The sequence below is a fragment of the Leiobunum rupestre genome, chromosome 2, assembly GCF_980474605.1.
Source record: "Leiobunum rupestre chromosome 2, qqLeiRupe1.1.hap1, whole genome shotgun sequence".
Classification (NCBI taxonomy): domain Eukaryota; kingdom Metazoa; phylum Arthropoda; class Arachnida; order Opiliones; family Sclerosomatidae; genus Leiobunum; species Leiobunum rupestre.
Genome location: NC_143385.1, coordinates 29,362,852 through 29,387,073, shown reverse-complemented (window position 1 = coordinate 29,387,073; position 24,222 = coordinate 29,362,852). Strand labels below are relative to the sequence as shown.

Below are 24,222 nucleotides of genomic sequence, written 5' to 3'. Positions count from 1 at the left end.
CCCATTAACACTCTTATCCCTGCTGAGTGCGCTAAAACAAGATTTGACCTTTCGAATTTCATACGTAAAAAATGGTAGAATTTAAAAACTATTAATATACTCTTCCGTTTAAGCTGAGCTTCTTATTTTCAATGAACCGTAACGTGTATCGGTGGTTCTGTGGTAGAACCTTCGCTTGTCACGCAGGAGGGCTCGTTTTCGAATCCCGCCCGATGCGATCGCAAATTGAAAATATAAGACGCACAACGTACACAATTGGTGGAAACCCTGCCATTTGGAGGCTGAGACGTTTACATTGTATAATCATATTCATACGTTGCAACGCTCTTATTTGACCGCTTCAACGCTTCCATTTGAACGCTGCATCGCATAATTGCATAAATATGTATTCAAAATCGAACACTATATCGTTCGGATTTGAGTGCTAAAGCAATCAAAATACAAGTGGGGCATTCAATATACCTCTATTACGCATGCAATTTTAAACGCAACATTTATCATTCATATTTGATCGGAAAAGCGTACCGCCAGGGTTGCGAGACATTGAACGCCATAACTTCCATTTTTGAGTGGTGATTTTTTAGAGTGTGGTGTAGAATAAACTTACGTTATATTTATGTTACCTTTCTGTTATGATGGATTTGACGAAGAAAGTCCGCTGTATTTCAAGATTTGGCGGCTGATTTCGGGATTCCAAGAAAGATTTCGGGTTTCCAAGACGGATTTTTTCATGCTTTACGGGATTTTGCTGTTTTTTGTTAATTTCGATAGATAAAGTGGATTTCGGTAAAATACAAAATCTTTTTGGAATTAGAATTGCGATTTTGGATTTTTATTTTGCCGAAAGTGTCCGACCCTTCTGTAGGTTTTCTCTCGGGAGTGTTGTCAGAAGTTCATAAATTTTTTCACTTTCTCAAATGACGAAGATCTCAGAAAATCAATTTATAAAAATTATTGTAGTTGCCCCTTGCACTAAGAAACAAGCCAAAATATTAAACGTGTCTTTTGCATTATCTGAGACAGAAACTTAACCTAAATATTCTAATTCTACGATGTAAATCACAGAATTCCAGACACACAATTTTGGGCACGATTTAATAATAATAATCAGCTAGGCTAATACCCAAGGCACCACCCTAGGCCTAAGTCATCAAGCGACTTTTGAAGCCTTTAACTCAGGTGGCCGGGTTACAATGCGTAGGAGGGTGGTGGCAAGCCCCGCAAGCCACGCGAGCCAACAGCTCCCTACACTAACTATTACCGTTAACCTCAACAAGTTTTTATGGAAGGGGAAACCGAAGAGCTCGGGGGAAAACCCCTTAAACCAGTGGGGAGAGAACTTGCAAACTCAACGCGGAAGGAGTTGTTCCGAGTTTTCACCCAGTGCCACAAGCTGGGATTGAACCCGGCTCCTCTTGCTGCGAGGCGAAAGTGCTAACCACTCCGCCACCCCACTTTTAACATAATAAGATATTTTTTAAGACAGATTAAATTACCCGGTATATTGGCATAGATAACGTATCATTGCAATATCGGAAAGATTAATAACAAAAATGACATTTAACACTGTAGCAATTCTAGGCCTTTGTTGCGATAAATAATTTTGAAAGACGTCTCAATAACACGCGACACAATTTTAAAGAATTTTCAATTGGCCTAAAACGAAAATGGTTGTTTAAATCCAGCTTGGTAATAGTTAGTGTAGGGAGGTATTGACTCGCGTGGCAGGAATAGCTTTCCACCGCACTCTTACTTATTGTAATCCCGGCCAGCTGTTTAAAGGCGTTATAAGCCGCTAGATGACTTGAGCCTAAGTTGGTACCTTGGTTATTAACCTAGCTGATTAATTATTATTTTATAATTCATATCACGAAGTAATTGAAGTTTCAAGTGATTTATACAAATTTGGCGCTTGGTTATACATGAAAAGACACCAGTGAACTACTAATGGTTGCCACCTTCTACCCTTTTTGTTATTTCGCTGGCTCATCTTCAGTTGCGTTGCCAAGAAAAGGTTTGGAAAGTCTATGTTAATGAGCTCATCTTCAGCTTTCTCATTGAAGTTTTTATTGAGAACATCTTTAAGCCAACTTTCTGCTTTATCCCCAGCTGGTTCACCCTCTTTTAAAATTAATTTAGTGATTTTTTTCTCTCTTCGATTCAGCTTCTTCCTCAACTTGATTTCATTATTTTTAGTTTTCGTTAATTCAACTAAAAGTTGAGAATTGTTTAGACTTTTAAAGGAGGATATTCTTCTCTTCTCCCGTTTCAGTCTAAAAATTTCACCACGAAATCGACTTCTTAATTTTACACAGTTACCACATCTTTTCATTTGCGATAAAATGCAACACGACTGGTGGCGTATCGAATCAGTTATCCAACAATTAGTAGCATTTGTGACAGCTTTCTCTTTGAGAATTTCCCTGTAAATATCTTCTCGGGTTCCAGAACACACATGAAAAGAATCAACTTTCTCCAAAAACTGTGATAAGTCTTTGTGACTTATTACTTTAGTGGGAATTAAAGGGATAAGAGGGTGCTCTGTTACTGGCTGGTTCAATATTCGTAAGGAAAAGCTAAATTCAGGACTAATTCCTATTGATATTAAAGCCCCTCCGGTCTGATAGTTCATCTTGAACATGTTAAGTCCACCCTCAAAATTTACCACCCATTGCTCGGGAAACTTAAAAGATGAAAACAGTTCTATAACTGATGGTTGCTTCGAAGTTAAAACAGTTTCAACGTGCGAAACTATTTCTATTTCATCTGTATTTTCAAGAGATATTCCCCATAAAACATCTTTCGGTTCATGACTTTTGGATAAAACTGCACAACTACATGTACAATCAACATTTGATAAACAATCTTGGCTGCTATACTCATTATTACATAAGTATGTTTGCACGTAATCATGTTCATGTAGGTGTTGTAATTCAGGTTGGATGTGCGTTTGAGAAGATTTTGTACTATTTATTTTCAGAGGAATCGCTTTCTCACCATGCAACATATTGTCAATTTCTGCCTGTGGGTTATGGAGATACTCTTGTTTTTTAGTCAAATCTGGTATTGTTGCAGAATTGATATGAACTGACGGTTTTAGAATGGACAATGGTTTTGGTAGATGATTGATAATCGACACAACTAAAGGAAATTAACATTAACGACCAGTAACAATTTAAATATCGCTAGAAAAACATACCTGGGGCTATGACAGGGGGTTCGGGCAGTTTAATCCAAAGTTGAGTTTTGAAAAATGTATCATCCAAGTGCTTAGTGCATAAAAATGTATCGTAATTTACACTATTAACGGTAAATCCGGGTTTAAATTTCAATAGCCAGTGAGCCCACTGTTGACATTGGACAGGTTTTTGCTTAGGCTTAGGGAATGCAACAAAATCCACTCCATACGATCGCAAATTGAAAATATAAGACGCACAACGTACACAATTGGTGGAAACCCTGCCATTTGGAGGTTGAGACGTTTACATTGTATAATCATATTCATACGTTGCAACGCTCTTATTTGACCGCTTCAACGCTTCCATTTGAACGCTGCATCGCATAATTGCATAAATATGTATTCAAAATCGAACACTATATCGTTCGGATTTGAGTGCTAAAGCAATCAAAATACAAGTGGGGCATTCAATATACCTCTATTACGCATGCAATTTTAAACGCAACATTTATCATTCATATTTGATCGGAAAAGCGTACCGCCAGGGTTGCGAGACATTGAACGCCATAACTTCCATTTTTGAGTGGTGATTTTTTAGAGTGTGGTGTAGAATAAACTTACGTTATATTTATGTTACCTTTCTGTTATGATGGATTTGACGAAGAAAGTCCGCTGTATTTCAAGATTTGGCGGCTGATTTCGGGATTCCAAGAAAGATTTCGGGTTTCCAAGACGGATTGTTTCATGCTTTACGGGATTTTGCTGTTTTTTGTTAATTTCGATAGATAAAGTGGATTTCGGTAAAATACAAAATCTTTTTGGAATTAGAATTGCGATTTTGGATTTTTATTTTGCCGAAAGTGTCCGACCCTTCTGTAGGTTTTCTCTCTGGAGTGTTGTCAGAAGTTCATAAATTTTTTCACTTTCTCAAATGACGAAGATCTCAGAAAATCAATTTATAAAAATTATTGTAGTTGCCCCTTGCACTAAGAAACAAGCCAAAATATTAAACGTGTCTTTTGCATTATCTGAGACAGAAACTTAACCTAAATATTCTAATTCTACGATGTAAATCACAGAATTCCAGACACACAATTTTGGGCACGATTTAATAATAATAATCAGCTAGGCTAATACCCAAGGCACCACCCTAGGCCTAAGTCATCAAGCGACTTTTGAAGCCTTTAACTCAGGTGGCCGGGTTACAATGCGTAGGAGGGTGGTGGCAAGCCCCGCAAGCCACGCGAGCCAACAGCTCCCTACACTAACTATTACCGTTAACCTCATCAAGTTTTTATGGAAGGGGAAACCGAAGAGCTCGGGGGAAAACCCCTTAAACCAGTGGGGAGAGAACTGGCAAACTCAACGCGGAAGGAGTTGTTCCGAGTTTTCACCCAGTGCCACAAGCTGGGATTGAACCCGGCTCCTCTTGCTGCGAGGCGAAAGTGCTAACCACTCCGCCACCCCACTTTTAACATAATAAGATATTTTTTAAGACAGATTAAATTACCCGGTATATTGGCATAGATAACGTATCATTGCAATATCGGAAAGATTAATAACAAAAATGACATTTAACACTGTAGCAATTCTAGGCCTTGGTTGCGATAAATAATTTTGAAAGACGTCTCAATAACACGCGACACAATTTTAAAGAATTTTCAATTGGCCTAAAACGAAAATGGTTGTTTAAATCCAGCTTGGTAATAGTTAGTGTAGGGAGGTATTGACTCGCGTGGCAGGAATAGCTTTCCACCGCACTCTTACTTATTGTAATCCCGGCCAGCTGTTTAAAGGCGTTATAAGCCGCTAGATGACTTGAGCCTAAGTTGGTACCTTGGTTATTAACCTAGCTGATTAATTATTATTTTATAATTCATATCACGAAGTAATTGAAGTTTCAAGTGATTTATACAAATTTGGCGCTTGGTTATACATGAAAAGACACCAGTGAACTACTAATGGTTGCCACCTTCTACCCTTTTTGTTATTTCGCTGGCTCATCTTCAGTTGCGTTGCCAAGAAAAGGTTTGGAAAGTCTATGTTAATGAGCTCATCTTCAGCTTTCTCATTGAAGTTTTTATTGAGAACATCTTTAAGCCAACTTTCTGCTTTATCCCCAGCTGGTTCACCCTCTTTTAAAATTAATTTAGTGATTTTTTTCTCTCTTCGATTCAGCTTCTTCCTCAACTTGATTTCATTATTTTTAGTTTTCGTTAATTCAACTAAAAGTTGAGAATTGTTTAGACTTTTAAAGGAGGATATTCTTCTCTTCTCCCGTTTCAGTCTAAAAATTTCACCACGAAATCGACTTCTTAATTTTACACAGTTACCACATCTTTTCATTTGCGATAAAATGCAACACGACTGGTGGCGTATCGAATCAGTTATCCAACAATTAGTAGCATTTGTGACAGCTTTCTCTTTGAGAATTTCCCTGTAAATATCTTCTCGGGTTCCAGAACACACATGAAAAGAATCAACTTTCTCCAAAAACTGTGATAAGTCTTTGTGACTTATTACTTTAGTGGGAATTAAAGGGATAAGAGGGTGCTCTGTTACTGGCTGGTTCAATATTCGTAAGGAAAAGCTAAATTCAGGACTAATTCCTATTGATATTAAAGCCCCTCCGGTCTGATAGTTCATCTTGAACATGTTAAGTCCACCCTCAAAATTTACCACCCATTGCTCGGGAAACTTAAAAGATGAAAACAGTTCTATAACTGATGGTTGCTTCGAAGTTAAAACAGTTTCAACGTGCGAAACTATTTCTATTTCATCTGTATTTTCAAGAGATATTCCCCATAAAACATCTTTCGGTTCATGACTTTTGGATAAAACTGCACAACTACATGTACAATCAACATTTGATAAACAATCTTGGCTGCTATACTCATTATTACATAAGTATGTTTGCACGTAATCATGTTCATGTAGGTGTTGTAATTCAGGTTGGATGTGCGTTTGAGAAGATTTTGTACTATTTATTTTCAGAGGAATCGCTTTCTCACCATGCAACATATTGTCAATTTCTGCCTGTGGGTTATGGAGATACTCTTGTTTTTTAGTCAAATCTGGTATTGTTGCAGAATTGATATGAACTGACGGTTTTAGAATGGACAATGGTTTTGGTAGATGATTGATAATCGACACAACTAAAGGAAATTAACATTAACGACCAGTAACAATTTAAATATCGCTAGAAAAACATACCTGGGGCTATGACAGGGGGTTCGGGCAGTTTAATCCAAAGTTGAGTTTTGAAAAATGTATCATCCAAGTGCTTAGTGCATAAAAATGTATCGTAATTTACACTATTAACGGTAAATCCGGGTTTAAATTTCAATAGCCAGTGAGCCCACTGTTGACATTGGACAGGTTTTTGCTTAGGCTTAGGGAATGCAACAAAATCCACTCCATACGATCGCAAATTGAAAATATAAGACGCACAACGTACACAATTGGTGGAAACCCTGCCATTTGGAGGTTGAGACGTTTACATTGTATAATCATATTCATACGTTGCAACGCTCTTATTTGACCGCTTCAACGCTTCCATTTGAACGCTGCATCGCATAATTGCATAAATATGTATTCAAAATCGAACACTATATCGTTCGGATTTGAGTGCTAAAGCAATCAAAATACAAGTGGGGCATTCAATATACCTCTATTACGCATGCAATTTTAAACGCAACATTTATCATTCATATTTGATCGGAAAAGCGTACCGCCAGGGTTGCGAGACATTGAACGCCATAACTTCCATTTTTGAGTGGTGATTTTTTAGAGTGTGGTGTAGAATAAACTTACGTTATATTTATGTTACCTTTCTGTTATGATGGATTTGACGAAGAAAGTCCGCTGTATTTCAAGATTTGGCGGCTGATTTCGGGATTCCAAGAAAGATTTCGGGTTTCCAAGACGGATTGTTTCATGCTTTACGGGATTTTGCTGTTTTTTGTTAATTTCGATAGATAAAGTGGATTTCGGTAAAATACAAAATCTTTTTGGAATTAGAATTGCGATTTTGGATTTTTATTTTGCCGAAAGTGTCCGACCCTTCTGTAGGTTTTCTCTCTGGAGTGTTGTCAGAAGTTCATAAATTTTTTCACTTTCTCAAATGACGAAGATCTCAGAAAATCAATTTATAAAAATTATTGTAGTTGCCCCTTGCACTAAGAAACAAGCCAAAATATTAAACGTGTCTTTTGCATTATCTGAGACAGAAACTTAACCTAAATATTCTAATTCTACGATGTAAATCACAGAATTCCAGACACACAATTTTGGGCACGATTTAATAATAATAATCAGCTAGGCTAATACCCAAGGCACCACCCTAGGCCTAAGTCATCAAGCGACTTTTGAAGCCTTTAACTCAGGTGGCCGGGTTACAATGCGTAGGAGGGTGGTGGCAAGCCCCGCAAGCCACGCGAGCCAACAGCTCCCTACACTAACTATTACCGTTAACCTCATCAAGTTTTTATGGAAGGGGAAACCGAAGAGCTCGGGGGAAAACCCCTTAAACCAGTGGGGAGAGAACTGGCAAACTCAACGCGGAAGGAGTTGTTCCGAGTTTTCACCCAGTGCCACAAGCTGGGATTGAACCCGGCTCCTCTTGCTGCGAGGCGAAAGTGCTAACCACTCCGCCACCCCACTTTTAACATAATAAGATATTTTTTAAGACAGATTAAATTACCCGGTATATTGGCATAGATAACGTATCATTGCAATATCGGAAAGATTAATAACAAAAATGACATTTAACACTGTAGCAATTCTAGGCCTTGGTTGCGATAAATAATTTTGAAAGACGTCTCAATAACACGCGACACAATTTTAAAGAATTTTCAATTGGCCTAAAACGAAAATGGTTGTTTAAATCCAGCTTGGTAATAGTTAGTGTAGGGAGGTATTGACTCGCGTGGCAGGAATAGCTTTCCACCGCACTCTTACTTATTGTAATCCCGGCCAGCTGTTTAAAGGCGTTATAAGCCGCTAGATGACTTGAGCCTAAGTTGGTACCTTGGTTATTAACCTAGCTGATTAATTATTATTTTATAATTCATATCACGAAGTAATTGAAAAACGCCCCTTTTTCGTTTGGTCCGCAACCTCCAAGCTAAAGCGGATTTCTTTACCCATCGAAAAAAACACTGAAAATAGTCACAAACATTAACTTTGGGCTAAATTAATTAAAAGTTAAAAAACGATGCCTGTTTCGACGCAGAAGTTACATTGTCACCACATTGTTATCGTAACGCAATCTTCTTAATGTGAAAATGGCGCCTAATTTCCAAGAGTACATTATGAACCAGGCTAGTTCTACTTGACAATCTTATTTGTTAGGCCATAATTCAAAAGACGACGCAAAAAACGAGAAGCGATCTAATTGATCAGGCATAATTTCATATACGGGCGCTACAAATGCACACGTAATCTCGAACTGCATCGCCTTCTCAATGCTAAAACTAAAATATACCCTACAACGATAACGACAATGCCGCCCATTAACTCTTCCGTAAAGTGAAACTTTGAACCCTCTAAGGGAAGAAATAGTAAAATCTAGCCATGGTGACTAGTCAGCACGCGCTTTAGGATTATCAAAATTCAGTTCTTTGTCCGTTTAGTGTCTCTGTAGAGTGTTTAGGGTATTCATTTTTAAAAATAATCGTATTAGCTTTATAGCGACTCAAAATGACCTTGATTTGAACAGAATAATTTTGGAGAATTTCAAAATGAATTTTTTATTAATGATTAATAGAGTCTTGTGCGCTTTTTATAAGCCAATTTATCCAACATTTGGAAATGCTTCCATTACGAAAGAAAGCGTTTGATAATGTTTAAATATAGAGCCGGCTTCAATGACCAGCTTATAAAAAAACCGAACGATAAATCTTATACAGCATTTTATTAAATTTATAGTAAGTTTGTAACAAAACGCTTAACCTTGATTCGTTTTGCGCCAAAATGTGGGTGGCATAAAAATTATGGCTGTTTATGGGAATTTTCTACGTATCTAGTAGCCGCAAGAAAAGTAATATTAAATAAAATATTTTTAAATCACCAGCAGGATGGCACATTTTTGGTGTATATGGTGATTCCGATAAGTATGTCGTTAGTTCTGTGGCCTGTTCTTTGAGTCTTAATGTGTAGAAAATGTGCAATGAACATGGGTTCATAAGGATTTGGTTCAAATTACATGGGCTCAAAAAAATTATTCTGAAAACCGGTACATAACACTGACGAATGATGATTTACCTTGACCAAAATTGTTTGTATAAAATCACCAGTAGTCTTCAATCAGTTTGTCAGAATTTATAGTCCGGTGTACCTAGTAACAAAGACCATACCACCGGAGGCCTATCATCATAGTGCCCTATGCCAGCGTCCCCAAGCCCGGACAGGTGACAAAACCAGCATGGGTAGCAGAACCCTACTACTGATGGTCGCACCTTTGACGCAAGCCACTCAACCCAGCAGAAGGAGCAGCAATGGGTGGACCAATCCCCAATTCGCACACAGCAGCGGGAGTAAGAGTAAATGCTGTAGCTACTCCTGCAGACACCCTACCTATGAAGGTAAAGAGTCAAACCCTTTGGAGAGAGCTCCTAAAGGGGAACGACGAGCACACAGCAGCCCAAGTAACCCGGCACAGCTGGCACCGGAGATCCCGGGGGGAGTCCAAAAGGCCGGGAAACAGGACCGCCGTGCCCTCATACGGAGGCTCGCCGCCCCACAGCAGGCTACCCAATCCGCCGAGGCGACCAGTTTGCACGGACCCTCTCTGTTAGCCTGCGCCGAAGCACAGTATCCAGCCCAAACCTGACCGAAGTCGGAGGTGGAGATAGGACCATTTGATCAGAGCTAACATCTCCCAGTGCGCCACCACCCTTATGGGTTACAAGAGCCGGACCCCGACTCCCCGTTAAAGCCATCAGTTATTGCACACTCTAACCCATTTTGGGCCGTAGTCTTCAATCAGTAAACCAAAAAATTAATAGAAGTGACAAAAGATAGCAAACAAGCTTTTAGAAATAAGATTAGTCTGACAAATAATACAACATATTTCAAAGTATTGTGACGATTCAAAATTAAGTTAAAATTTGGTTTTTTATTTGATAAAATTAAAGATTTAAAGGTATGAACAACCATTTAGATCGATTTAATTGTTTTTCTTTGGATATAGAAATATTAATTATAAATTCTGGAAAATCAAACCTTTATTTTTGAGTTAAAAGGAACCACCTATGTACTGCATTGCAAAAAAAAATGATAAAATCAACGAATAAGTAGATAAGTCCATTATGAAAAGGGATAATAAAGCTAAACCCTAAACAAATTTGAAGAAAATTAAAAACTTACAAATAGCTCGTACCGATAGGTCTTTGAGCAAACAAAAAGATGCGAAACCCGGACCAAATTTCTTCAAACTTGTTTAGGGTTTAGCTTTTTATCCCATTTCAAAATGGAATAATCTACTTATTCCCTTAGTTTATCATCCTTCATTTTTGAGCAAGGGTTAGTGATAACGATCGATTTCAGGAAGTATTGAAGATGAGAAAATAAGATCATCACGAACTCAAGCACGCTGTTTGATTTAGTAACGCAATGAACGTATAAGCAAAAGGTTTTAATTAATATAATAACTACATTTATGAAGAAACCTTTCAAGTAGATAACATTGTTGGCTTTCTCAATTTACTTAATCTTAAAAAATTAAAATAATGACAAACTTCTCGGCAAGGTTAGTTACAAAATCGAAAATAAAAAAAACAACAAAGCGAAAAGTAAACCAATCAGATAAAATGATTAATTGGACCACAAATTATCGAGTAAAAATAACCGTAAACATTCAAAACCTCATCAGAAATAATTGGTTGTAAAACTATAAGCAATCAAGCTAAAAGTTGAAACCTAAATTCTTTAATCATTGAAAAATGTCCTATTTTGAAAACCATATAGAGGAATGTTTTTGGTTTCAAGTAAATAACATCAACTGCGTAGAGAGATAAAGATATTTCTTACGATGAACCGAACGCAATACTCTTTTATCGCGTCCAGGGAAAACCACCGCTGAATTTATTTTTCATTCGATGGTGACATTGCCATATAAAATATATCTTTGTCATGATCATCTTCGTTCCGTTCCTGCAGCAACGGAGGTTCGAGCACTGGGTTCATTGGGATATAATTGGCATCAAATGTTTCTTGCAGGGTCAAATAATTCTTCAAATAAAAATGAAAACCTTATTCCAACAATGTATTCAGAGAGAAATGAAAAACTTACTCTATAAACTTGTTCCGATATTTTATTTTCAAACACTTTTTTGAGATTTTCAAAGTCTGGCCTCTCATTATCGTTTTCATGCCAACATTCCAACATGATCTCGTACCTAAGTGACGGAAATTATATTTACAAATATTTATTGCTCATAGCGTTTTCCGTCAAATATAAATATCGTCTTTCTGCGCAATTCCAAAAAGATTTTAATGTTTGTACTTTTTTCTATTCAAACTACAATATCAAAATATTGGTTTTCTTGGAATGAATTCTTGCTTATTTTTCACTTTAAATGTTTTACAGATTCACGTTCATCGTGATGACTTTAAACGCAATTTATTTTTACAGCTAAGAGTGGGATTTTTGAGGTCATTTTTGGATTTACAATAGCTAAGCCCTTCATTTTCAATACGCTGAGAAATTTTTACGAAATTTAAAGCTAACCCACCGAGGTTTTCGATTACATAATATTTATTGGGTCCCATGGGTAGGATGAACAGGTTTTCCGAGTTTTTAAATTATGAGATGGCATACCTTGCCTACACCCTAAACTATTAAATTTCTTATTAGAATGGTGGCTTCTGTTAATAAATGTACTTGTTTTATGTTACTTATTTATTTAATATCATGAAATAACAACTGCAAAGGTACTTAATAACAGGTTAATAGAATGAGATACATTTGACATCCTGTGGCAAGATTCCCATGATCTTTAAATCACAAAACAGCAGCTGCCCTTGATTGTTAGATATAAGTTCTCCGATCGCAAAAATTATGGATCAGTGAGGGTTTGACGTTTTCTACCTATTGATGTATAACTCAATTTCTAATCCTATCAGGTTTACCTTTTCAAATAAAACATCAAAACGAACCCTTAATAATAATAATAATAATAGCAATAATAATAATAATCAGCAATGCTAATACTCAAGGCACCACCACTGGCGACTTTTAATACCTTATCGATTGAGGTATTTGTATTTATTTTTAAGGGAGTAAAACGATATAAGGGAAAATCAAGCTATCTTCATGACTATCTTGTGACGCGCCAGTCTAGATAATTTTCGAAACTTCTGCTGCAAGCGTATATCTCCGAAAAGATAGTTCTAGACACAACGCGGCAGTATGGATAAATTTTTTTTCTTCTTTCTAGACTGTCTGGTGGCGAGATTGTGTTGAAAAATAATGTCTTTTTAGTGACCAAACTGTAAAATTTTAAAATTAAAATTTTTAGAGCTAAATTTGCCAATTGGTTTAAAATTTATTATTTTTAAATTAATTTGTAGTAAATTCTTTTTTAAAGTAGTATTAAACATTTAATTCCGTTCTAAATTAACAAAAACCAAAAACCATTTTGAACCACTTAATGAAATACATTTAATAATTACGCGGAAGGGATAATTAAAATAAGATTAATTAAATGAAACCACCACTTTAAACTTCAGATTAATTATTTTTCTCAATTAACAGCTTCCTTATAGTACTCTAAAAGTACCCTAACATTTCACCACTTAATACTGTAACACATTAAGAGCACTTGGGAAAATTATGTGTTCTTGAAATGCGAAAAGGACTAAAAATTTCAATCTCCAACTTTAAGAACACTTGAGGACTTTAAGTTCCCGAATGATTGCAGTAAGATCATACAATAAAGTGCAAGAACATTTCAAGTTCATAAAAATACGCTTTAAGAACACTATGGAACACTTAAAAGCTATCAATGTGTTTTTCAGTGACCCTCGAATTTGCAGTGTAGTTTGTAGGAAACATTCCGAAATGTGGGATTCCAATACATAACCACATTTTACTTAAAACGGAGCCCAACGAAAATAATGCGTCATTATGATTTAAAAGGCCTTCATGAATAATAGTTAAAAAGCATATAAATATGTATCAGTAAATATTTGGTAAAACCCAAAAGGGTTTCCGCGGCTAAAAAGATTTACCTTAAGTTGGACGCTAAATTAATTTATGTGTTAAGTAACTTAAATATATCTACGTTAAAAATATGTTTTAGTGCTCCAGAGTTTTCTTTTACATTGCTACGAAACTAATTTTAGCTCTCTTTGCGACAAATTAGCTACGACGTGTTCGTTCCTCCAGAGTGCAAACGAAAGTGGTTTCTCAATCGAAATGTGTTTGGAATGAAAAGCAATTTGGTAAAAAATATTTTACGACTTTTCACGAAATCATATAAAAGGGACTTTTGGGTGGTCGACATTTTGATGGGAACATTACTTTTGCTTCGTTATATCTGAGTATGTAATTAAAGCAAGACGATTTGTTTTGTTGAATTTATAGTTGACCATGCACGTTTCGATTAAAATTTAATTACCATCGTCAAATCAACTCTCCCATTCCTCAAACATCCAGCATAACGAATCAGACGTAAATGTCACATTTTGTTCAAATTGGTTTAAATAATAACAATGATCATTGAAATTTGGCAAATCTAATGGGCCAATTTAATAAGACAATTTAATAAGACAATCTAATAAGCCAATCTAATAAGCCAATCTAATAAGCCAATCTAATAAGCCAATCTAATAAGCCAATCTAATAAGGCAATCTAATAAGGCAATCTAATAAGGCAATCTAATAAGGCAATCTAATAAGGCAATCTAATAAGGCAATCTAATAAGCCAATCTAATAAGCCAATCTAATAAGCCAATCTAATAAGCCAATCTAATAAGCCAATCTAATAAGCCAATCTAATAAGCCAATCTAATAAGCCAATCTAATAAGCCAATCTAATAAGCCAATCTAATAAGACAATCTAATAAGACAATCTAATAAGACAATCTAATAACTTACACGTCAGTCGGAGCATGTTCCGGTTTGTTCATGCGGTATCCATCTTTCAGTTTCTGGTAAAAATCTTCGTCCAGTATCATCCCTGGATACGGTTCAGACCCCAACGAGAAGATTTCCCAGAGGAATACCCCGTAGGACCAACTAAATAAATTCCAGTGTTTCGGTTTTAAAAAGAAATTAACGTAGAAAGAATTAAACAGCCAATACTTACACATCAGTTTTGACGGTGTAAATCTTATCTGATAAAGACTCTAAGGCACTCCACTTTATCGGAAGGAAACCCTTTTGATACATGTAAATAAACAAAAACCTTAGCTTAGGGATTTTAGTTAACAAGTACTCCGCATAAACCCTTTTTAAATCGAAAAGAAACGGAAATTTAAAATAAGAGACCATTCCGTTTTGGTTCTTTAGCCAAACCACTACTAAATGTCTATTTCCGGTTTTGTTGGCTCTAAATTCTTAAAGATTTGACTCTGAAAAATATATTAGAGATAATTAATTTAATTTAATTTCTAACTATGAAATTTTATCCCGTTGTCTTTTGAAATTCTGGCCAAGGCAGAGAGAGGGAGGTGGCCCAACTAGCGCAAACCCAAATTTCCTTAAACTTTCAGAGTTATTTTTCGCAAATCTTAACCAGTATCTTCTTGATAGATTTGGCAGGGTGGCGAGAAGTAAATAATTTACTTTCACTCCAAATTCTGTTAATTTCCCACAGCTTACTCTCGCAGGAATATTAAACAAGAAGCTGCATTTAGGAGTACATCATCCTAAAATAACACAACTAGTGGATGATGATAGTTAATATGGCGGCGCCCAGAAAATGTAATCTAAAATGATCTATTTAAAGGGGAACGGTCAAGCTTTAACCAATAAATATGAAATTTATGGCGAAAACCGCATCAAAGTGGTTAATTTTTAATAAAATAAAGAAATTTCGGGAAATCGAAAAGCGCGCGTCCGCCGCGACACCTGGTGAGGAGTCGGCGAGACAGAAAAACAACTTAAAAGCGCGCGCTGCTGAATACGCGAAAATTTGTTTTGCACGCGCGGCGCGTTCCAGTTATAAGAAACCTAAGCCTATAAGGCGCAATTTTAAAAGTTAGAATAGTTCGCAAATCACTCATACGGGGTTAGGGGCGCAGGTGGCAGCCCCTAAGATGGCGACGAAAATTCAAACCCAAACACCTGGCGTTATTTTTCGTTTCAACCTTTTGGGCTAAAAGCTATTTTTTCAAGACAAAAAAGGTACGTGTTAGTATATTGAACGTCCTGTTAATCTATTAATACGGAAATAAGGCCATATTTGGAAAAGCTTGGCCATTCCCCTTTAACTAAAATCCACAGATAAAAAAGATAGTTTAATCAAGAATGTATTTATTTATGATAAAATACGCCAAAAAGTAGATTAGTCCATAATTAAAAGGGATAATAAAGCTAAATCCTAAACAAATTTGAAGAAATTAAAAAACTTACTAATAACTCGTACCAATAGGTCTTCGAGCAACTCGGATCAAATAGATCTTCGAGTAATAAACTAAATTAAATGTATTTATTTATATTCACTGGGGTGAATGAATATGTCAAGATTATTTTTAGCGTTTCTCCAATTCCACCCGTTGGGGCCCCCGGTATGCTCCTCCGCTTTAATAAAATCAAATAATACTGCAATGTCATTGGTTCTTAAAAATTACGTTTTTTGATGCGAATAACGCTGCTGCGAGCGCGAGGACTCAAAAAATAAGACCGCCTCCCCCCCCCCTTTTCTTGACGGGGTTAGGGCCTCAACGTGTCCGTCGATAGTCTCGACATATTCATTCTCCCTGAGTAGAAATAAATACACTCTTGGTTTAATCAAGCAAAAAATACACATTATTTTGTCTAGCAGCTCAATGATAAAATTAACAACAAAATAAGGAACTTACTTTTCCTTGCATGATGTAATTATTGTCGCTATAGATGTCCTTGGAGAGACCAAAATCGCAAATTTTTACTATATTGTAATCGGACAACAAGACGTTTCGAGCTGCCAAATCCCGATGAACCAGCTACAAAAAATAAATAAAATGGTTGAAATTTACAGACCTTTGCTTCTTGTCGGCTTCAAAATTTAGTATAGGCAGTACAAAAAACTGTTGAAAGAACATTTTGGTTTAAATAATTAAGCGTAAACAAATCTTATAACATTGAGCTTAACAACGCTAGAAATGGTTTTTAAAAAGCTTATTATTGAACACGCATAATATGTTAGATATATGTAAAAGTGCTGGAACGTTATTTATACAAAGAAGCCTTCTTTATTTAAAGCTTAAAGTCGCTTTTACCTTTTGCGATGACAAATAGCTCATTCCTTTTGCAACTTGGAAAGAATAGGAGATCAAGTCATTCAGTGAAATTGGCTGTTTGTAAATGTCGTTTTTAATTTCAGAAGGGGTAGTTTCACGCACAGTTTGGGTGATTTTCCCATCTCTAGAATCGTTCACCTTTTCAACGTTGTAAGTCAAGTTCTCAGCTTCGTTGTCTAAATCATTGACGAAGAGATTTCCAAATTTTTGCAAAAAATCACGAAGGTTTCCGTACCGACAATATTCCACAATCACCAATAGTTCCCCTAAAATTAATAATTTTTGAAAAATTAAGACTAAGTGATTGCTAACTCGAACTAGAGACGGTGAATATTTCACACGTTTGGTTTTTGTTTTAATTTTTATTAATGCGACTTTAACTCAATTGCTTTGCGAATGGTTTCTTTATTGATTTACCATTTTGAAATAAAAAATTCTTTTAATTAAATATAAAAATGAAGTGTAAAAAATATTAAAAATGAGATATTAAAAATGAAATATTAAAAATGAAATTTTAAAAACGAAATATTAAAAATAGAACATAAAAATTGAAATATGAAATATTAATTACGAAAACCGAAAACCGTAAAGCGTAAAACGAAAAATGAAAAAAATAGTATAAATCCATTAAAGTGATTGAACTCATTATTCGTTATTGCTTTTATCAAAAACAAATAAATTGGTAATTATATAATATAAATTTATTCCACATGGTTAGGGATTTCAAGAAGATGAGTTCGAACCTATGTCTTTTTTGGAATAAAACAATAACAAACAGAAATGCGTTGACAAAAGCTACAGAAGGGCAAAAAGTTGTTGATAAGTTCTGAGTTATTCTAGTGAAAATTCAACTTTGGATAAATAACTATAATGAATTAAATTCGTCTATGCAAAACCACAATATCAGATAATATGACAGTACCATTCGAGAAATTAGTGGTGAACGCCCCGAGAAAATTCACAATGTTCAAGTGCCGTCCTATTTCAATTAAAACCTGCAGCTCGCCCAACAAAGCGGATTTTTGAAAAGGGTTGGTATAATCTGAAATGGAATAAAAGTAATATATCATAAGAAACACATCTTATTACATTGCGCCAGAATTTCTTTAACGGTGCACGTTAGATATCGTAGCATCCAATATCACTGGTACCGTCATCATTATGCCCTGCGATAGCGTCCACACACTAAACGCGTGACTAACATCCGTTTAAAGTGGGAGAACCATACTGCTGATGGTTGCACCGTTGGCCCAAGCTATCCTGCAATCTGGATTGCGTAACAATGGAATGCTTCCGAACCTTAATTGTAATGCTTCGAACAGACACCAAGCTCTCAAAAGAATGGAAGTCGACAACCGTAAGCTAAGGCCGTTAACGGCGGACACAAAAAGCCACAGTGCCTTATACGCAGACCCTAAACCACACAGTTGGAAACTAACTCCGCTAAAGAGCCAACAGTGTATAGCTCTCACCGTTAGCCTGAGCCCAAGCCCAGTTTTTGGCCTTGACTTAACTGAAATCGGAAGTAACAGTTGGATTATTTTACCGAGGATATCATAACCGAAATATAGGATAAAAAGGGCCGAACCCTGACACCCCGGTAAAGGCTCCCTAATTTGGCAATACTTTGGCCCTTGGTATGAGCGTAACCGGTTAATACTATTTATTTTATTGTAACGTATTGTTGAAATGGACACGTGTTTTTCCGGCCATTATTTGAATAATTTTTGTAATGTAGTTTTAACTAATTGCTGGTTTAAAACGGTGTCAGTAGCTTCGTAGCTACAGATACATTTATTAAAATTTATCATTGTAAATCATTTAACAAAATATAAAATTGGTCTAGACAATAGCCGTTGTCTCCAACACAGAAATTTCACGCAGTCGGTGCTGTAAACCAATATCTTAGAAATTCTCACGATGCTCTAAATATAATTTTACCTTTAAACGACTTAACAGCAACATCTATAGTTGGTTGGTTGTTAATCCCTATTGCTTTGGCTTTGACAACTCTCCCAAATGCTCCTTCTCCCAGAATTTCACCGAATTCGAGCCGGGATTTCGGGAATTCCAGATGGTCGTCGAAGAAATACAATTCCGGATGACGCGGCTCTGGTTTCTTGGGGAGCACACCCTGGTTGGAATTTCTTCCAATGTTTTCAGGATTTTTTCGTATCTATTAAAAAACTAGTACTTATGTATATTAACGGTAAGGATCGATGGAAGTACCCTTCGCCAAATATAAGAGTCTTAAGAGAGAACAGCTATTCGGGGAAAAGCTTGTTAGTCTGTTTGGCGGTGCGTCATATATCAAGGAAGTCCTTATATTTACCTATCCGAGGGGTTTTTCAATCACCGTGTTTGTCTGTCTCTCTGGGCTGCAAACAGTTTCGGGGCAAAGTGAAATCACCGCGTTTGCAGTTTTACCTCTCCGAGGGGACTATAACCTCGGAGGGGTATCACCATCAACGTATCTATCAGTCTGTCTGTCTGGGCTGCAAACGCGTTCACAGTTTTGTTGCAAAGTGCAATCACCGCGTTTGCAGTTTTTACCTCTCCGAGGGGACTATAACCTCGGAGGTGTATCACCATCAACGTATCTATCAGTCTGTCTGTCTGGGCTGCAAACGCGTTCACAGTTTTGGGGCAAAGTGCAATCACCGCGTTTGCAGTTTTTACCTCTCCGAGGGGACTATAACCTCGGAGGGGTATCACCATCAACGTATCTATCAGTCTGTCTGTCTGGGCTGCAAACGCGTTCACAGTTTTGGGGCAAAGTGCAATCACCGCGTTTGCAGTTTTTACCTCTCCGAGGGGACTATAACCTCGGAGGGGTATCACCATCAACGTATCTATCAGTCTGTCTGTCTGGGCTGCAAACGCGTTCACAGTTTTGGGGCAAAGTGCAATCACCGCGTTTGCAGTTTTTACCTCTTTGAGGGGACTATAACCTCGGAGGGGTATCACCATCAACGTATCTATCAGTCTGTCTGTCTGGGCTGCAAACGCGTTCACAGTTTTGGGGCAAGTGCAATCACCGCGTTTGCAGTTTTTACCTCTCCGAGGGGACTATAACCTCGGAGGGGTATCACCATCAACGTATCTATCAGTCTGTCTGTCTGGGCTGCAAACGCGTTCACAGTTTTGGGGCAAAGTGCAATCACCACGTTTGCAGTTTTTACCTCTCCGAGGGGACTATAACCTCGGAGGGGTATCACCATCACCGTATATATCTGTCGGTCTGTCTAGGCTAATACGAAAATTTGGAAATACAGAAAAACTTTTTTCGTTTCGTACGATATCCATTGGTGTGTACTGTGTTTGCTCGTATCGTTTTCTTGAATGATAAGCGTGTTTGTGTTTTGGATGTAATGGGTAACTACTCTCCAGCTTCTACTAATTATTGACTTTTGGGATGGAACGAGTGCTGAGGGTTACCAAATATCTACGGTATACGTCTTATTGTCATTTTACGATTCCATATCTAGGCACATAGATGCTCAGCCATATTGAATTATTTGCAGTATTGGTGGAACGGTTGAGGTACAGGCGTATATTGTAGTCCCAAAAGGAACCAGAAGATTGCAAGGAACCTATTTATACTCACACAAAATATGGTTTTCTTTTGCTAAAAAGATTAAAGAAAACAATAAACAAATAGTGTGAAAATGAGAAAACGACAAAAATCCACCTAGAAAAAGCTGTATCCTGTAGCAGTCAAGCTGCAAAGGGTACAATTTTCTGGCTTCTTAATTGTTATTTAGTAACAACAAGGAAAATTTTACGCACAAAGGCGGTAGAATTAAAAAAAACCCTGGCAGAAGTGGTAAAATAAACATAATACCCAGGGTAGGAGCTGTAGAATATACAAAATACTCAAAGCAGAAGCGGTATAATATACAAAATATTCTGGGTAGGAGCGGTAGAATATACCAATATTCTGAGCAGAAGCGGTAAAATATATATAATACTCGGAGCCAAAGCGGTAAAAAAAACATAATACCCCGGACAGAAGCTGTAGAATATACATAATACTCAAAGCAGAAGCGGTATAATATACAAAATATTCTGGGTAGGAGCGGTAGAATATACAAACTAATCTTGGCAGAAACGGTAAAATAAACAAAATAACCCGCACAGAATTTATAAATTATAAAAAATACGCGGAAGAATATACAAAATATCCCGGGCTGAAGCTGTAGAATATAAAAAATACCCCGGGCAAAAGTGGTAGAATAAACAAATTACCCCGGCTTAAGCAGTAAAATATTCATAATTCCCCGGACTGAAGCGGATACCCCAGTGAGAGGTAGATTATACAAATTTCTCTTGGCGAAAGCGGTACATTGCACATAATACTCCGGGCTGAAGTAGCAGAATATAGAAAATACCCCGGACAGAAGTAGCAGAATATAGAAAATACCCCGGACAGAAGTAGCAGAATATAGAAAATACCCCGGACAGAAGTAGCAGAATATAGAAAATACCCCGGGCAGAAGTAGCAGAATATAGAAAATACCCCGGACAGAAGTAGCAGAATATAGAAAATACCCCGGACAGAAGTAGCAGAATATAGAAAATACCCCGGGCAGAAGTAGCAGAATATAGAAAATACCCCGGGCAGAAGTAGCAGAATATAGAAAATACCCCGGGCAGAAGAAGCAGAATATAGAAAATACCCCGGGCAGAAGTAGCAGAATATAGAAAATACCCCGGGCAGAAGTAGCAGAATATAGAAAATACCCCGGGTGGTAACGGATACAAAATACCTTGAGCAGATGTGGTAGAATAATAACCATTATAATAATAACACGCTAGGCTAATACCCAGCCTTAGAAACGATGATTCTCGCATCAAAGGAGGTTCAGGGGGTGCTACCATTTGATTTACCGCGTGTCACCAACACTGCAGACGCTACTGGTTTCGTATTTGATGTGTTAGGTATTTTAAATTGTTGAAAATTTAAAGCTCAGAGTCACTTTTCTAATTGTTTGAGCTGGGTTAAAATTTTATAATTAAAAGGTTATTTAAAGCGACTGCATATTTGTTTTACCAATTACACAGAAATGGGCCTTATCTTTTCATTTTCTTATAGCAAGTGTTATAGCCCACCCCGAGCGACTTATTTCATATCAAATTGTTTTCTATGGTAATGTGGATTTATTGATAAGAGCGTCCAAAAAATTACCGCGTCGGGCAACGCTTTTCTGTGGGTCTGGTATATGATTTTTAAATGTTATCTGATTCATTTTGGGCTTAGGTCAACCCGGACTGGTGGGCCTGGCCTTTTAACAGACCGAATTGGTTCAACCCGAGAAGAAAATGTTAAACGTGATGGGAGTGATATCACACAAATGACTGCGGCGTTTTCACAGAAATTCTTGGCCCCTGTTCAAATTTAAAAGTCACGAGCACTTCTTCCTGGTAATGGGGGCTACTGGCGAATCTTAGGGCGGTACGAAGGTCTAGTTCCTTCGCGTAATCGATAAACAAGCTCGTACCTTTGACTCTACTTATGAGATTATGCGTAATCTTTAGAGTGTGTACCTTTATGAGTGTTGAGTACGCGTAATTGGTGATGAGCCCTTAGAGTAGCGGGCCCCTCAAACTCATCCTCGTGGGCTCTTTCCCCACGAGGATTCAAGTAATTCTGTAGTACTCGCGGTGTACTTAAAGCCACCTTACCCTACCCGACAGCAAGCTTACATGGGCGGCGAAACCTTTAACTTTGCCACTGCTATTTTTGAAATTAGTCATGGTTATATTTAATTTTTTAATTATAATGGAATTTAAACGTAAAAACGGTTATTTCAACCTTCCATGACCTTCAAGTGATTATAAAGTAGCTCGGTAAAAGTAGTGTTTTTTACCGTGATATTAAAAAACCGGACTATATTGGAATCTCAGAGCTCTAATTTCCTCTACAAGTGAGGTGAGATGGCATGGGACATTGTTTGAGTTTAAAATTCACTGATCGGTATATAAACGATCCGTTATAAATCGATAAAAGCTTAAAGGGCAACGCCACAGTTTAAATTTTAGACGTTTTTCCGAACGAGCTTCGAAAACGCGGCGGCCAAAGGCCTTAGATATAACAGTATTAATTTTCGAACACAAGGTACAGAAGAGATGAAACACCTTGATTTTTCAAACAACAGAGTTAAAACCTCCTGAAAACTCTCCTCCTAAATACCAATTTATGCTCAGTGCAGCTTTCTCTGGTAAAATAAGACTTTTTCTAACAATGCTTTAGGTAATTTGTGGGGTAAGATAAAGTAAAAGGTTGTGCCTCTGTCTGTAAGACCACGGAATTATTTAATTTTTATTAAATTAAAAAAGCAGAAACTAAATTAATCGTTGGTATTTCGTTACCTTTTTCTTGCGTACGAGAAATGCAGCGATCCCTGCACTACATAAAACCACAGCGACTACTGAACACGTTATAGTGATGATTTCCCAGTTGCCATTCACCGGCTCCAGCTTTTCCACTCCGACATAAAATATTTTCTCAAAGGTGCCTTCTTCATCCGTAACTAGGCACTTGTATTCTCCTTCCCGATCTCGTTGAGATGGAAGGATGCGAACATTTTCCCCGAACTCTGTTATCTTAGTTCCATTCGATTCCCGCAACTCTACGTTGTCTTTGAACCAAGTGATATTGGGAGTCAGGATTCCTAACTGGTAGTGGCATTTCAGTTGGACATCTTTTTCGGTAATTGATGCAATTCTAAAGGTTTGTTCCCTATCTAAAATTATTGATAAATGTAAGTGTTGATCAAGATATTATACCCTAGAAGACGGCACCAACTTAATACCATTACTGTTAAAAGATAATTCGCTAAATTTCTTTAAATTATGTGCAGTGAGTTTAGAAATTTAACCCCTCGGTAGTACAGAGAATGCGTACTCTTTTTAGTACAGTCAAAGCTATGGCAACCCGATGGCGCAACAATTCTTCAACTAGTCCGTTTCTACACAATTGTTTTAAAAATTAATTCTTACCAATTTCTTTGAAAGCAAATTTCATTTGGAAACCTTTGAAACTCCAACGACTTTTCGACTTGTAAAACAAACGAAGATGCCTTCCTTTCGACTTTACATAGAACGAATCTTCACTTTGACAAATGGTATTTTCATTGTTTCCAACATTGAGACGTTGAGAAAACCAAAATTTCATAGAGCCACATAAGCAACTAACTTGACAAGTATCAATTACCAAATTTTCAATTTTCACTATAATGTAATGATTTGGTGGAGCTACAATTTGGGTAAAAATTAAAAAAGTGTTAACATGTTTCTCTCAAACAACAGGAAGAACGAATCAAACATGTTGTTATAACATGAAACCATAATTGAATCCGTGACGAAGACCAAATCATTTTAAGATAAAAAGTTGCCTCAAGCCATTTTTTAATGTGAAATAGACTGAAATTAGGAAATTACAGAATTAAAATTTCCAATTAATGTTAAGTATTTATTAAAAAAACAGACAATTATAATGATAATGATGGTGATGATGATTATATTGATATTTAAAATGATTTTGATGCAGGTGATGATGATAATGATACAATTATGATGATTATAATCATAA

General features: G+C 36.8%; 1 protein-coding gene across 1 annotated transcript; it reads right to left on the bottom strand.

The window, feature by feature from the left end:
* Positions 1–11,189: 11,189 nt before the first annotated feature.
* LOC149957288 (vascular endothelial growth factor receptor 1-like) lies at positions 11,190–23,805 on the bottom strand. Its single transcript, XM_090166951.1, has 10 exons — positions 23,631–23,805; positions 23,001–23,374; positions 18,570–18,804; positions 17,551–17,670; positions 16,608–16,894; positions 16,209–16,331; positions 14,492–14,562; positions 14,281–14,421; positions 11,472–11,577; positions 11,190–11,410 (listed from the first exon to the last, which is right to left on the bottom strand). Exons 1-10 carry the CDS (start codon positions 23,803–23,805, stop codon positions 11,264–11,266), a joined length of 1,779 nt encoding a protein of 592 aa, XP_090023077.1. The 3' UTR covers positions 11,190–11,263.
* Positions 23,806–24,222: the final 417 nt, after the last annotated feature.